The following is a 14,805-nucleotide window of genomic DNA, read 5'->3' as shown; positions in this document are numbered from 1 at the left end:
ATGTTCCAACTGTCTTGAAGCTGGACAGAAACAAGTTGCATTGTCTACTTACATTTTGGATGTTCATTTGCCTATAGAAGGGGACCTTGGCCACGATTTTGAGGGAATCCATTCCTCTCCATCATATTCTAGTTTCCTTCATTTTCTTTGTAGCCTTTCATTATACATTTCTAAACTATTAGCTAGAGCTAGGGATGAAACTTTGGGTGTGTGCAATCGTATGAAATAATCCTGTGATTGAATGAAATAGTTCTTGGTTCCACCCTAAATGTTAGTTTACATTCGTACGAGAATGAACCTTACATATGCTCGATAGACAACTTGTCAAGTGTTCTACAAGGATTATTATAAGAAGGGTCAAAATTGGAAATTAGTTTAAAAGTTTCATCAGGGTAATGTGTGGGATTTTTTCGGACAGATTAGATGAAGGAGATGGTTATGAAAATATTGTTGAGCATGGTTAAAGTGAAGCTTCTTAAGAAAACAGTTCTAAACATGTTGGATAGCATTTGCAGCAATGGAGTTTGAGTAGTTTAACCGAGAAGATGTTGAATTGGTACAAAAAATATTGCAAGACGAAATTAATGAAGATCCATTAAACGGTAGTCCAAGTGACACGAAAAGCGAAGACAAACTATTGTTAAATCAACCATACTTATTGGACAGGGTGGGTGATAGGGTAAAAAAGGGCGCCATGAGAATTAATCCTACCACTTCTGATTCTGGGGTTTCCATGCTTGAAAAACAAAACCTAGGCCATATCGTCCAAATATCAGTCCAGTACTAGATGTAGTCTTTTCATCGGGCAAGATGCCTAAGAACCTGCTTTTTACATATCTCTCGTTATTTGGGATCCTATTCATCTCTTTGAGCTTCTATTAAATCCAGAAATAGGTTTGATTGACCATCTTTTTTATATATACATAAGGCATTCTCCAAGAGGGGTTTTAGTATCTACAGATAACCTGAACAATTGTCACTATTATAGATATTATATAATACTTAATTTAACTAATTTGCCTCATTAATATGTTTGCTCGTAGCAATTGTGAACTCACGGGAGAATTGATGATTGCATCAAAGATGCAGTGCTAGTACATCTATTCGAAGTTGCGATCGGATTGATTCATTAAAAATGAAAAATGGAAGAATTGATTCCACATTGAAGAAAGAATTGAATATTCATTGATCAAATCATTCACTCCCTAGTCCAATAGCTTTACATCCATCCCAAGGTATCATTTCTAATACATCGGTTGGACACGCCCTTTATTCTTTTTCGGTAATGTAACGAATAAAAGTCTATGTAAGTACAATATGACTAAAAAAGTGGTAGTGATTAAAAAGACTTGTTACTCGAGTAGAGATGGGAAACATGCTCAATATCATTTGATTGAATGGTTGACCCAGCCAACATCGAGGTGACCTTCTCGTTGATGTGAGCTCTTGGGAAAGGATAAATCGTTCCCGAAAAGGAATCTACGTAGGGGCCAAAAAAGGAAAGAAAGAAATGGGGTTTTTATCGCTTTTGCCATAGCAGGCCCAGTGAGAGGCTCGCACGACGAGCTATTAGGTCAGAGGTAGAACACGCCCCTGATAATTGCGTCGTTTAAATTATTTCGGTGGATTCTTTCCAATCTTATCATAAGTGTAAAATCTGAGAACGTCCCACATGAATATTCTACAGTAGCGGGTATTCAAGAATCGGCCCGAAATATCACAAGTACTTCATCGTCCTGGGCTATGGCACGAAAAACTGTAACCGAAATCTATGACAGCAGCCCCTCCAATAGGGGGCGCTACGTGGGCACCCTGTTTTTTACCCTGTCCCTCTGCCTTTTCTATTGTTAAATAGTGATAAAGACAATATGATTGTGACGTAACGAAATATGTAGTTAATTTTATTGGATCACGATTCTAGGCAAATTTCATATTATGTTGCCTATTTTAGAGGTATTAAGAGCTATTCTTACACTCCTAGACTTACAATTTATGTTGCATTATAATATGATTTTTTACCAATTTTTTGCAATTATAGACTTCAAACTTATGCTGCATTATGAGAAAATTTTATAGCAAATTTTTGCACTACTAGCTTGATTACTTGAGCCAGAGGGATTGGACTGTTTCTGTACCATATTTGGATTTAGCTTTAGTAAATATGTGTATTTAATCACATTTTTATCAACAGTAACAATGTATCCTCCTCATCCCCATCTGCTTCTGTCCTCGCTTACATTCTGGTCAGCATTGAGGATCCTGAGTTTGTAAATCTTGTTTGATAGCTGGACCTTAAGAAAGTGGGTAGTTTCTACTGCACGTCTGTATTTCTCTTTGCATGTGTGACTATTTTGTGTTGGAAAACACCAGTTTTGGTTCACCCATGTGAGGTGATTGGCCGTAAGTTATTAAAGTGGATTGGAGGGAATGTTTTGAATAAAAATTCAATCCCACGACTTTCCTTGACTCCCACCAACTTCCAAGTTTTCTACAACACCGTAACTTTTGTCTTGCAATTGTCAGAAGGAAAAAAAGATGGAATAATAAAGTGAAATTCATGTGGAAAATCACTCAAAAATAGAAAAGTGTCCAGAAGCATATATATGGCATGAGAAATCACAAAATTAGATATGTAGATTGTAGATAATAATCTCCTTCCATTGTAATCGAGATTGAGACCATTAGAGAACAAGAAAATGTAAATTTTGGAGTTTTGAAATGCAATGTGATTCAACCAAATAAAAATCATAGAATTCATTCTTTCAAACAAGGATTCTTGACCCGAACAAGCATGTGTTGAATTTTTACGTTGGTATAAGAGCTTCAAAGATTTGTTGAGGTTATCACACATCGGTTGTGGATGAAATTGATATTCAGTTTATAAATGTGAGAGAAAGCCTCACAATTAGAGTTAGCTTTTGGGGGTGAGAGAGACCTAATCACACCCAACATTGGTATCAAAGTTAGGCTTATCAACAATTCTTCGGCCCAACTCTCACGGAGATAAATGTTTATGTAAAAGGGAGACGAATTCAGTCTCCTACAGGCCCTCTTTGAAGGGGGAGATAGATTTGGTCTCCCACAGAGCCTAATGTGTGCGGGGCAATCACGTAACGAGTCTAACATTGTTGAGAATTTTTCGGATGATAGAGATGTAATATGGGCTGTATCTGATGGGGAATCCAAACCTGGGGAGTAGATTCTAGATTCTGCATGTTCGTATGATATGTGTCCCAATAGGGCTTTGTTTCAGGCGTATGAGATGTTGAAGCAAGGTGGAATTGTCATGGGAAACAACTAATTTGGTCAGGTTGTAGGAATCGGTCGGATCAGATTGAGGCTACAAGATGGAACAGTGAGGACACTCGATCAGCTCCGCCATGTTCCAGACTTGAAAATGAATCTCATACCACTGAATACCTTGGATGGAAAAGGGTATAAATTCTCTGGTGGAAGTGGAGTCTTGAAGGTTCGAAAGGGTGTCTTGGTTGTACTGGAGGGACGGAGGAAATCCCAGTTGTACATCTTTTAGGGGAGGGCAGAACCAGTTCAGAGATATTTGGACAAGTTCAGTACCGTGGTGGACATTCAATTTGGTTCAGTACCTCTTGTGTTTGGCTCTGGGTCAGTTAAGAACTTTGCTCATGGAAGTGTTGATGATTCTGCTTTGCCACCAATTTTAGTGGGTACACTGTGTTCTTGTGGTGCCAATAGACTCATGGAACGTATGTATAGTTTTGGAGATGTCTGGGATGCCTTAGGGATCATTGAAGGTGATAATATTGGCAAGGGGCCTTCTGATCGTGCATTTGGTATGGTTTCTGCTACAGGGTATGCTTCGACCCTTTTGATAAACGATAATTCCTTGGTAGAATTTTGGGAACTCAGGATTTGGGTCCGGGTGTCACTTTTGGATGCCATGCAAGGGATGATGGTTTTGATGATGGAGAGTTTGGTTACTGTGTTGATGAGATTGGCTATTTCGATGCAGACGGATTAGAAATTTTTGAGTTTTGTTTGTTGCACCGGAATGTCGAGTCAAGGTGGAGATTGTTAATTAGGTGCTTCAAAATTGGGTCAAAGATTGGAAGATTGTGTGTTGTCTTGGTTTAGGAAAGAATCATTAGAGCCAACTGAAAAAGGAAAGAAACCAATTGCATCCAAAATTAAGAAAATAATATTTGGGTGCCGGATTTCTTTCTTTTACGCGGTTTTTCTTAATTTCCATATTTTAGCCGAGTTTTAGGGTTTGACTTGTGTATTATAAATATGTGGCTCCTCTTTCAGTTTCGTTTAAGCCAAATTGTTGTGTCGTTTTAATTCTCTCCATATTGTCGGATTTAATAAAATTCATCTTTCCTCTGCTTAAATTCTCTTTTTCTTCTTTACTTTAAATCTTGTTCTTGATATTTTGTGATCTTCTTTATTACTTCAAGTGGTGTTCATTAAATCTCAATTCCTACATTATTGGTCATCGGTCCTAACAAGATTGTTTTCCTTGCAAGTATTTTTTTGTAAAAAGAATTAGTGTGATGAAAAATGCTGGAAGACATTTTTTTTTTGAAAAAATAACATCATTAATGGCAAGTTATGATTCCCACTATATTAATTTGTGAAATTTATACCATGTGTTCATGTTAGCATATATAATGTCTGCAAAATTTCACTTCATTTGAATTTGAATTTTCGAAGTAAAATTGAACTCTAGTTATAAAAATTTGAAATTTCATCAGGTGATAACTTCTTCTACACTGTATTTTGTATTTCTATATTGACATGGTTGGATATCTTCTCGAGACCTTTCTAGAAGTATAAAGATCATTAATTTTGACCTTAAAATGAAGAAGTTATGGCCTCCCAAATTTTAACTGAAAATCTAATTTTTTGCAATAAATTGTTAAAATTTGAAATTTCATCACAGGATAACTTTTTCTACATTGTGCTTCATGCTTTCCACTTACTCGTATAAAGATAATTAATTTTGATTTTGAAATGAAAAAGTTATGACCTCCCGAAATTTGGACAAAAATCTGAAAAACTGCATTAGTTTGAAAACGAAGAAAAGTAATTTTTTTTTGTTTGTTTGTTATTTTTAGTCCCGAGAAGGCCTGTTCGTCTCCAAACATAATTTTAATAATTAGTGGTAAAGCATCTGACCTCACATGAACTTATCAAAATTTATGAAATGGACCAAATGATTTTTTCCCCTCTATTTTTTTACCCGAAATCGGAAAAGCAGCAGGTATGCGTGACGTGCCCAAATATTTTTTGAGATGGTTCTATTTTTTAAATAAAAGAAAATAAATGAATACTCTGAAGCATTTAAAATATCACTTACGTTTTATATACAGTCATAATTTTCGTGAGATTTCATTAGGTTATGTGATTCATTTTAACTTGTTTCCATTTTTTTTGTGCTTCATGACCTATGGCTGGATCTATGCACATTTTTAGCATTCTTAGAGGGGAGGTTAGAGAAGCATGGACTACAAAACTTGTTGAAAAGCTATGCATTTATAAAAAATCAATAAATGGATCTAGAAGATATCCTAGTGGAGTATGTGATAGTTTGGGGAGATTTTGGTAATAAGAAGAATATGAGAATTCTGATGTCACTTCCTATTCGGTGGGATTTTATATTGCAACAAATATTAAAGTGGGACTAAAAATCTATATAATAAAACTTAAATGATGTGAGTTCATTTTTCGATGTATAATAATTCCCTTTCATTGTAATTAAGATTGGAATCATTGGAGAACAAGAAAATACAAATTTTGGAGTTTTGAAATGTAAGGTGATTTAATCACGCAAAGATCTTGGAATTCATTCTTTCAAAGGATTCTTGACACGAAATTTATGTTGAAGCATGTTAAGAATTTTTACAGTATGGATCAAGGTCCTAATTTTGAGGTGGAGGTGGGAAAGGATAATTGTGGATCTGCTCCGGATCATGTTTTGGGCATTAGCCTATTTTAATTTAATTTCCATTTAAGTCATTCTGATGCTGGTTTTCTTTCAAATTTATATTTTTCGTGAGTTATTTCAAAAATTTTCTTTTTTGAAAAAAAAAATATATATATATATATATATATATATATATATATTTTTTTTTTTTTCAATCATATTTTGATGCATAAATTTATTTTCTTTTTAGATTTTTTCCCCCTGTTCTTCACAATACAGTTCACATCGTTTACCTATCCCAACGAAACTATAAAAAACCGGGTTTGATCTTAGATTTTGAATGTAATTGAATCAATTGATGTTTGTGATATTATTTCGATTATGAAAACCACTACGTGTAAAAACGAAGGGTAAAGAGTGTAAAACCCTTCAAAACGACATCAAAATTCAAAAAGCTAACAGTTAGATTTTCGTACTGGGCAGCAATCGATCGCCCGTCCAGTTCAATAAAATTGCCACTCTAATTGCAACAAGGAACGGCCGGAGGCCCAGGCCATTTTTCGGCCTTCACTGTTTTTTGTTCTCATTTTATTTTTGCTTCTTTTTTCCCCCCTCCTGGTTAACCATTTTCATTATTTCCAAAATCGCTCGTCATTGTTAACTTGTACCATTTTCCCCGACATATGTCAGAAGAGAAAGCCAACTTCTCCACGTTCTGCAGCCAAACGTAATATTTATGTCTGTTTGTATAACAGTATGTCAGAAGAGGATGCCAACTTCTCCACGTTCTTCAGCAACTCTGCCATCAATTTCATATCCCAGCCCTTATAAATTCTATTCAGAAAACAGATTAAATTATATTTTTCCTCAGTTGAATTAATTTATGGGTGTGATTACGATGAATTGGATACGTTTGCATGCACTTCTTCTTCTGCTACTCTTCAACAATGGAACATCACAGTCCATCGTCAAGACTCTTCCAGGTTATTCGGGTACTCTGCCCGTCACACTCGAAACCGGGTCAGTTCTTCCATTCTTTATTTCCCTGGATAATACTATTTACTTTCTTTTCATGTTTAGCAGAGTTGAGTTCAATCTGTTATAAAAAATAATGCAAATTCAAGAAACTGAATTCTTTGTGTGTGTGTGTGTGTATTTTTTTTTTTTTTTTAAATTTTTGTTTGATTGATTGACTAGATACATTGGTGTGGGAGAAAACGATGAAGTGCAGCTATTCTACTATTTCATTGAGTCCGAAAATAATCCTAAAACAGACCCGCTTTTGCTTTGGATGAATGGTGGACCTGGTTGCTCTGGTCTATCCTCCCTGGTCTACGAAATTGGTAATCATTCTCTACAAATGTATGTGTGTATATATCTTTTTGTGTGTCTATATACACACCAAAAGTAAGTGATTATTTACTTTTTATACGCTTAGCCAAACAAGTTCTTAAAGAGGTACGAATAAGTCTCATTCGTGAGTGATAACTTTATGCTTTTATTCGATGTAGTGATGCTATTTATAGAGGTACATGTCAAATAAGTGTAGTGTTCAATTTATTATTCAACTTAAACCGTGCAAAGACAACTGGATATCCATGCTTAAACAAAGGAGCTATAATATTTTATTTTTTATTTATTTATTTTTTATTTAAAACTTTCGGGAAAAAAATTAAATTGAGTCTGGAAAAAGTAATTATTTTTAAATTACATGTTTAACTTGCTGAATAATAGGAAAATAGATTCAATGGTTTTGGTAGACACCAGTTCTCAAGTGAACCTATGAGACTGTACTCTCCTTCATTGAGACCTGATTATTTAGAACCCTTTAAAATGAATTACAAATATGATTAGTGACTTTAGAGTCTTCTATTCATATACTTGTAAAATCAACTATCAAGCTTGACTTTATATAGCCCTTGTTTGTCATTCATTATTTTACATTCTATCATATATATATTTTTTTATAGTGCTCATTTTCAACTACACATTCTTCATTAAAATAATAGTACACACAAATCAAAATTTTTTTTTCCTTCTTTTCAAACCACACATTGATATGATCCGGGTTAGGACAAAGTCGGCCGCATAGTATACTTCGGGACCAAAGTTGCAATTTTCTCGCGAGAATCCTATTTTGACTCAATTTCTTATTTTTGCCAAGTTTATTATTTTAAGACTCTTAAATCAAGTTTTTTTTCTTTTTTTTCCCAGACCTTTGTATAAATAGAAAATTTATTTCATTATTGCATTCCAAGACTTTGATATTTAAGAAATTAATTTGAGAGGCTTTTGCTTGCAATCCTTGTTCTTGTGTGGAACAAATTTGAACTTATCAAGATTCAACATCTTGTGACGTTCAACAATTTGGGTAAGATTTAGTTAATTGTGTAATCAAAAGGTCATTCATATCTTTGTTATCTTGGGGTTGTTTGATTCATTAATTGGTTGGGTTAAATCCAAATTCGGATTAAATTTATAAGTTTCATGATCAAAAGATCAATAGTTTAATATTCTATTGGTTGTTTGATCTGCAAATTTGTGAATTGAGTCATAAACTTTGATTTTTTCAACTTTCTTGAGGTTTGTGTCATTCTTCTGTGGGTTCGTTAGTGTTCGTTGCTACCGGGTTCACATCAGGTGGTATCTAAACTTAGGCACTAGAATCAAAGTTATATCCCTTTGTCTTTTTTCTTGTTTTGGAGTCTTTGTTTTGTTCTTCGTGTTTTCTATTATTTTTGAGTCTTAAATTTAAATCTTTAGATAGTTTAATTGTGTTTGTATTTTTCTAAAAAAAAATTTAAAAAAATGTACTGTTCACGTACTGTTCCGGTACTATTCACGGGTTTTTTAAAAAAAAAATTTGGTCCCTCCAAAATTTTTTATTTAATTTCTTAGTCCTTCAACTTCCTAATCTTGAATCTTCAACAATTCAATTGTTATCCCACAATTTTACTCCGAGTAATTGTTCTTAAGATAATTGATTGGAAGCAATTGAGAGGTAAAAGGCTGAGTTGTGAGTTCAATTGACGGTAAAGCCTAGTATTGAGTGAATTCTCGAGTGAAATTTTGGTGAGGCAGAAAATTTGTGAGAATGTCAAAACGAGAAGGATCCACGTCAAGCAGGATGGGAAATCAAAATAACATGACAGACGATATGATGCAACAGTTTGAGCGCATGATAATTAGTGTGGGGAATATGTTGGACTGGCTAGACGCTATGGTTACAAACCTTAGCCGGGGTAAACGGGCAGACATACCACATGCTAGGAGGCCGGCTAGGCGAGAGCCTATGATGAATATGCAAAATGAATATGTGTATGGCAGTGAATGGGATGATGATGAATTTGAAGAATTAGAGATGGGAAGGATGAGGAATAGAGGTGGTAGGTTTGAAAGAAGGAATAGAAACTATGGAGGAGATGACGGTGATGGGGGTATGGGTAGTATTAAAATGTCAATTCCGACATTTCGAGGTAGGAGTGACCCAGAAGCATTTCTTGATTGGGAGAAAAAGGTGGAGTTGTTATTTGAGTGCTACAACTACTCGGAGGAGAAGAAAGTGAAGCTTACAGTCTTGGAGTTCACTGATTACCCCATCACTTGGTGGGATTAGGTGGTCACTTCACGACGGAGGAATAGAGAGAGGCCGATAACTACTTGGGATGAGTTGAAAGTAGTGATGAGAAAACGATTTGTGCCTGGCCACTATTATAGTGAGTTTCATCAAAGGTTGCAGAGGTTGTAACAAGGGTCGAGGAGTGTGGAGGATTACCATAAAGAGATGGAAATTTTAATGATTCAAGCTAATGTGGAGGAGGATCGAGAAACCACCATGACACGATTCCTGAATGGGTTGAATAGGGACATTGCCAATGTTGTTGAATTGCAGCATTACGTGGAACTAGAAAATATGTTGTATGTAGCAATGAAGGTTGAGAGGCAGTTGAACAGAAAAGGAGGAGCTAGCAATCAACAGGGGCTTAATTCATCTTGGAGGTCTAGGTGGGATGAAGAAAAGGTTGATGGGGCTGTTGTCAACAATAAAATTGAACCACCTAGGGGAAAGGATAACAACGCTGGCAAGGTTGAATCAAAGGTGGAACCACAGTAATCTAGGAATTGGGACATCAAGTGCTTGGGATAGGACATATTGTTTCTCAGTATCCAAACAAACGAGCCATGATTTTGAAAGACAATGGAGAAGTGGTGACTGGCAGTGATGAAGATAGAATGCCCACGTTAGAAGATGTTAGTGATGATGACGAGGTGTAGTATCCAGTTGGAGGGGACGCATTGGTGGTGATGTGTGCACTCAGTCCACAAATCAAGGTGGATAAAGAGGAGTAACAGCGGGAGAATATTTTCCACACACGATGCCACGTGGAAAATAAGGCATGTAATTTAATAATTGATGGAGGTTGGGGCACAAATTTAGCTAGTACCACACCCAAAACCATATAAATTACAGTGGTTGGATGATGATGTTAAGGTGAACAAGAGGGTGTTATTGAATTTGTCAATTGGGAGGTATAAGGATGAAGTGCTGTGTGATGTTGTGCCTATGGATGCAGGGAATATATTATTGGGTAGGCATTGGCAATACGATACGAATGTGAAGCATGGTGGATTTAGAAATAGGAACAACTTTTACATGGATAGGAAAACAATTACACTTGTCCCTTTGACACTACAACAAGTGTATGATAATCAGTTGAGGTTGAAAGGCGATGAGGGAAAAATGAAAGAAAAACGAAAGGGGAGCTTATATGCAAAGAAGTGTGAACTTGGTGGTGGAAGAGAGTTGGTGAAGGCTAACATATCCCTCCACAATTTGAAATATTCCTTGTTGCAGGAACATAAAAACTTATTGCATAAGAAAGCACCATTTAAGTATTTCATTGATGGACAACAAATGGAGCAACTTTGGAGCATTGAAGAGGAATCAATCAACCATTGCAAAGCGGGGTACAAGAAGCGCAATCAAGGGTTCAATATTGATCAAGCAGATGGAAGGAGCATATTTTATGAACCAGGTGCAGATTCGAGGTCAAATCTTTTCGAAGAGAGAGGGGATGATATGATCTGGGTTAGGCCAAAGTCGGCCGCATAGCATAATTCGGGACCAAAGTTGCAATTTTCTCGCGAAAATCCTATTTTGACTCAATTTCTTATTTTTGGCAAGTTTATTATTTTATGACTCTTAAATCAGGTTTGGTTTTTTTTTTTTTTTCTAGACTTTAGTATAAATAGAAAATTTATTTCATTATTGTATTCCAAGACTTTGATATTTGAGAAATTAATTCGAGAGCCTTTTGCTTGCAATCCTTGCTCTTGTGTGGAACAAATATGAACTTATCAAGATTCAACATCTTGTGGCGTTCAACAACTCGGGTAAGATTCAATTAATTGTGTAATCAAAAGGTCCTTCGTATCTTTGTTATCTTGGAGTTGTTTGATTCATTAATTGGTTGGGTTAAATCCAAATCCGGATTAAAATTATAAGTTTCGTGATCAAAAGGTCAATAGTTTAATATATTATTGGTTGTTTGGTCCGCAAATTTGTATATTGAGTCTTAAACTTTAATTTTTTTTGGCTTTCTTGGGGTTTGTGTCATTCTTTTGTGGGTTTGTTAGTGTTCGTTGCTACCGGATTCACATCACACATTCTCCAAACATACTCTCGGGTTGAGTATAAATCATTCAAAAATCAAAAACAAAATATTCGATTTGTACAGAGTTTCATTGTGCCCCAACTAAAAATTTCTACGTCACAACATCAAGAACAAAATACAGTATCGTACTGAATTATTTGGTATTCAGCTCATGTAGTATGTCGCTTGATGATCTCAGAAATCACAATACTGCTCCACATTTCATAGACATATCTCTTTGCTTGCATCATGAAATTATATGTCATGCATTAATTCATTGAACAATTAATGGTTTACTAAGATGAATATTTAATAACCAGGTTGTATACTGTGTGGAAATCAGTGTGTGCTTGTGTGCAGGTCCACTAGCTTTTGATGTGGTAGATTTTAATGGAAGCTTACCATCTATTCTCCTAAGGCCACATTCATGGACCAAGGTAAAAATACCTCTCTCACTACATGCATGACATGCATGTATGTATGTATGTCTTTGATAGTATCCACCAATATTATATAATTTTACGGTTTGTAGGTTGCCAATATTATATTCATTGATTGGCCTGTTGGTACCGGATTTTCATATTCAACCACCACAAGAGGTTACTCTTCAACGGACACAAAATCAGCAAAAGATAATTACACATTTCTGAAGAAGGTAGATCGGCATTATTTATCATACATGTGGTATTCCTTAGTTGAGATTGAAGAAACTAGGAATGAATTTTAATGTTGAACTTAGTAATCCTCGCACATTCTGAAAAATATGCATTCGACCACCATTTTTGTGTTTGGTTAGTGAACTAACAATATATTTATAATAATACAGTGGTTATTGAATCACCCCATGTTTATCAAAAACCGTCTATATGTTGCGGGTGGATCCTATGGAGGCAAACTTGTTCCCATGGTTGCCATGGAAATATTATTAGGTAGTATCTAAGAAAAAAGAAGCTTACAAGTCTGTAATTAATTTCTTCTTATCCCAACCAAGCTTAATTAAGTTGTTACCCCTGACTGTAATATGCAGGTAACGAAGCTGGATTGCAGCCACCTTTGTCCCTCCAAGTATTGTCTAGCCCATACAGACTCATTTAATTTTCAAACTATAATTTTTTTTTTGTTAACGCTAGAGTACTTTTGAAATCAAAACAGGGATACATTGTTGGCAGTGGACTAACAGATCCAGACATTGATTATAATGAAAGAGTTCCGTATGCACACCGTGTGGCACTTATATCTGATGAATACTTTGAGGTAATTATTCAACTATTTTGATGATCAAATGTAGCATTTAGCATATTATTCTCGTGTAATTACTTGGTAAAATTGCAGCGAGCAAAAGTTAGTTGTAACGAAAAATATGTGAATCATGATCCAAAAAACGAACAATGTCATTTAGCCCTTCAAGCTATTGAAGAGGTAACATTTTATCTTGGTTCGTTTTTCATTTCCTGCAAAATTAATTATATATTGTCATAACACTGAAAGTTTCATGATCTGATAAAATATTGCAGTGTGTAAACCAGCTAAATCTAGGTCACATATTGGAACCAAGATGTAAATTCCTAATGCCAAAACCAGATGATTTTGGATGGGATCACACGTTCCTGGAAGACAATTCAGTTGATCACCTCCTTCTCCCAACATCCAAAGAAGATCGACTGTGGTGTCGCGTAACTTAATTAGCCCTATATATATACACACAAGTTAACTTAAAATTTATTTTTCTAGAAAGTAAGTTCATATTTACATTGTCACTGAAGAAAAAAATTTTAAAACTGCGTTTGGTTCAAAAGAAGCTTATAGCAACATTTACTATTTTTTTTTTTTTTTTTTAACCTCTGAATTGATTTCTTTTCTACAGACTGAAAACTATGCAAAATCTTATTTTTGGGCTAATGATCCAACTGTTCAAGAAGCTCTTCATATTAGAAAGGTACATTAAATAGAAAATATTAAAGATTTCGTATGATTTACCATGTGCTAGGAACAAAAAGAGAATACTATATTTTATCAAAATTTAAGGGTAATCTTTTATTTGATCACAGGGGACGATAGGAGACTGGACGAGATACAACCGTAGCTTATCTTATAAACTCAATCAAGAAAGTGTTCTTCATTATCATAAAATTTTCAGCGAGAAAGGATACAATGTTTTAATATATAAGTAAGTTGTATAAGTTTCTTGCTTAAATTGAAATTATAACTTAATTCGTTATGAGTTTAGTCTTAAAATAAAATATATTTGCTTGTTTATATGTCATTGTATATCATTTAACGAAAACTTAACTATTCAATAATGTAAATTTATGTATACTTTCTGATTATGCTTCTTTTCTTTCAAGCGGTGATCATGACCTGGCTGCAACTTATATGGGTACTTTAAAATGGATTCGTAATCTCAATCTGACTGTTGATGACGACTGGAGACCTTGGAATGTTAATGGCCAAGTCGCAGGGTTGGTTTAAATTTTCTGTTCTGCATATATATATATATATATATATATGTATATCACGGTATAATTCTCAAATTTTCAATAAACTTTAGGTACACATTGAAGTATAAGAAGAATGAATTCAATCTCACATTTGTAACAGTGAAGGCAAGAAAAGTTGACTATGTTCTTTATCATAAAGAATATTTCAAGAAATATGGAATGAAAGTACAATTTTATTTTCCAGGGTGCAGGTCATTCACCACCAGAGTACTACCCTAAAGAATGCCTTGCAATGTTACAGCGGTGGCTCTCAGTACGTCCTATATAGATATTGATACAGATAGGGGTTCATTTGTAGTACCCTTTTACAATATAATCTCAATAAATATCGTGCATTTTTTGTTCTGCTAATCAAACTTGTTACTTTTAAGAGCAATGTACCAAAAAAATTAAATTTGGTTATATTTTATCTTTGGAGGACTATATTCTTAGGTAGCATGTGCCATTTTATTTTACTTAACAATAATTTCTACGTAAAAAATATTTTCAAATATAATGTTATGAATTTTATTCTTAATTTTACGAATTTGTTGCATTTCATCCTACATCCGTTAGCCTAGGTTGAGTGGGAAGCATTGAATTCTACTCTAACTGTATGACCTTAATTTATTTAAGTTTGTTGGCCAACCTATGTCCCATAGAAGCACAACTTCCTAAGGACGTTGTCACATCATAACCATAACTTGTTGATTCTCTTGGATACATAAATTATAATTCATACCAGAAAAGAGAAATTTATGAATTCAGT

The 14,805-nt window shown here is 34.7% G+C and overlaps 1 protein-coding gene across 1 annotated transcript; it reads left to right on the top strand.

Annotated features, from left to right (window-relative positions):
- The first annotated feature begins 6,423 nt into the window (after window positions 1-6,423).
- On the top strand, window positions 6,424-14,462 carry LOC111378831 (serine carboxypeptidase-like 18). Its single transcript, XM_023002102.1, has 14 exons — window positions 6,424-6,925; window positions 7,103-7,248; window positions 11,920-11,996; window positions 12,092-12,214; window positions 12,386-12,488; window positions 12,587-12,624; window positions 12,712-12,813; window positions 12,892-12,978; window positions 13,074-13,232; window positions 13,424-13,495; window positions 13,608-13,726; window positions 13,905-14,018; window positions 14,108-14,162; window positions 14,242-14,462. Exons 1-14 carry the CDS (start codon window positions 6,789-6,791, stop codon window positions 14,323-14,325), a joined length of 1,416 nt encoding a protein of 471 aa, XP_022857870.1. The 5' UTR covers window positions 6,424-6,788; the 3' UTR covers window positions 14,326-14,462.
- Window positions 14,463-14,805: the final 343 nt, after the last annotated feature.

This window comes from Olea europaea, unplaced genomic scaffold (genome assembly GCF_002742605.1).
Source record: "Olea europaea var. sylvestris unplaced genomic scaffold, O_europaea_v1 scaffold1878, whole genome shotgun sequence".
Classification (NCBI taxonomy): domain Eukaryota; kingdom Viridiplantae; phylum Streptophyta; class Magnoliopsida; order Lamiales; family Oleaceae; genus Olea; species Olea europaea.
This window is presented reverse-complemented; position numbering and strand designations above follow the sequence as displayed.

Bases quoted from the DNA above. Each gene is read 5' to 3' on its own strand.
- LOC111378831 (XM_023002102.1), top strand. From the start codon at position 6,789: ATGGGTGTGATTACGATGAATTGGATACGTTTGCATGCACTTCTTCTT. The intron at 12,814-12,891 runs GTAATTATTCAA...GTAAAATTGCAG, and splicing joins TATCTGATGAATACTTTGAG to CGAGCAAAAGTTAGTTGTAA. The intron at 14,163-14,241 runs GCAAGAAAAGTT...TTTATTTTCCAG, and splicing joins TCACATTTGTAACAGTGAAG to GGTGCAGGTCATTCACCACC.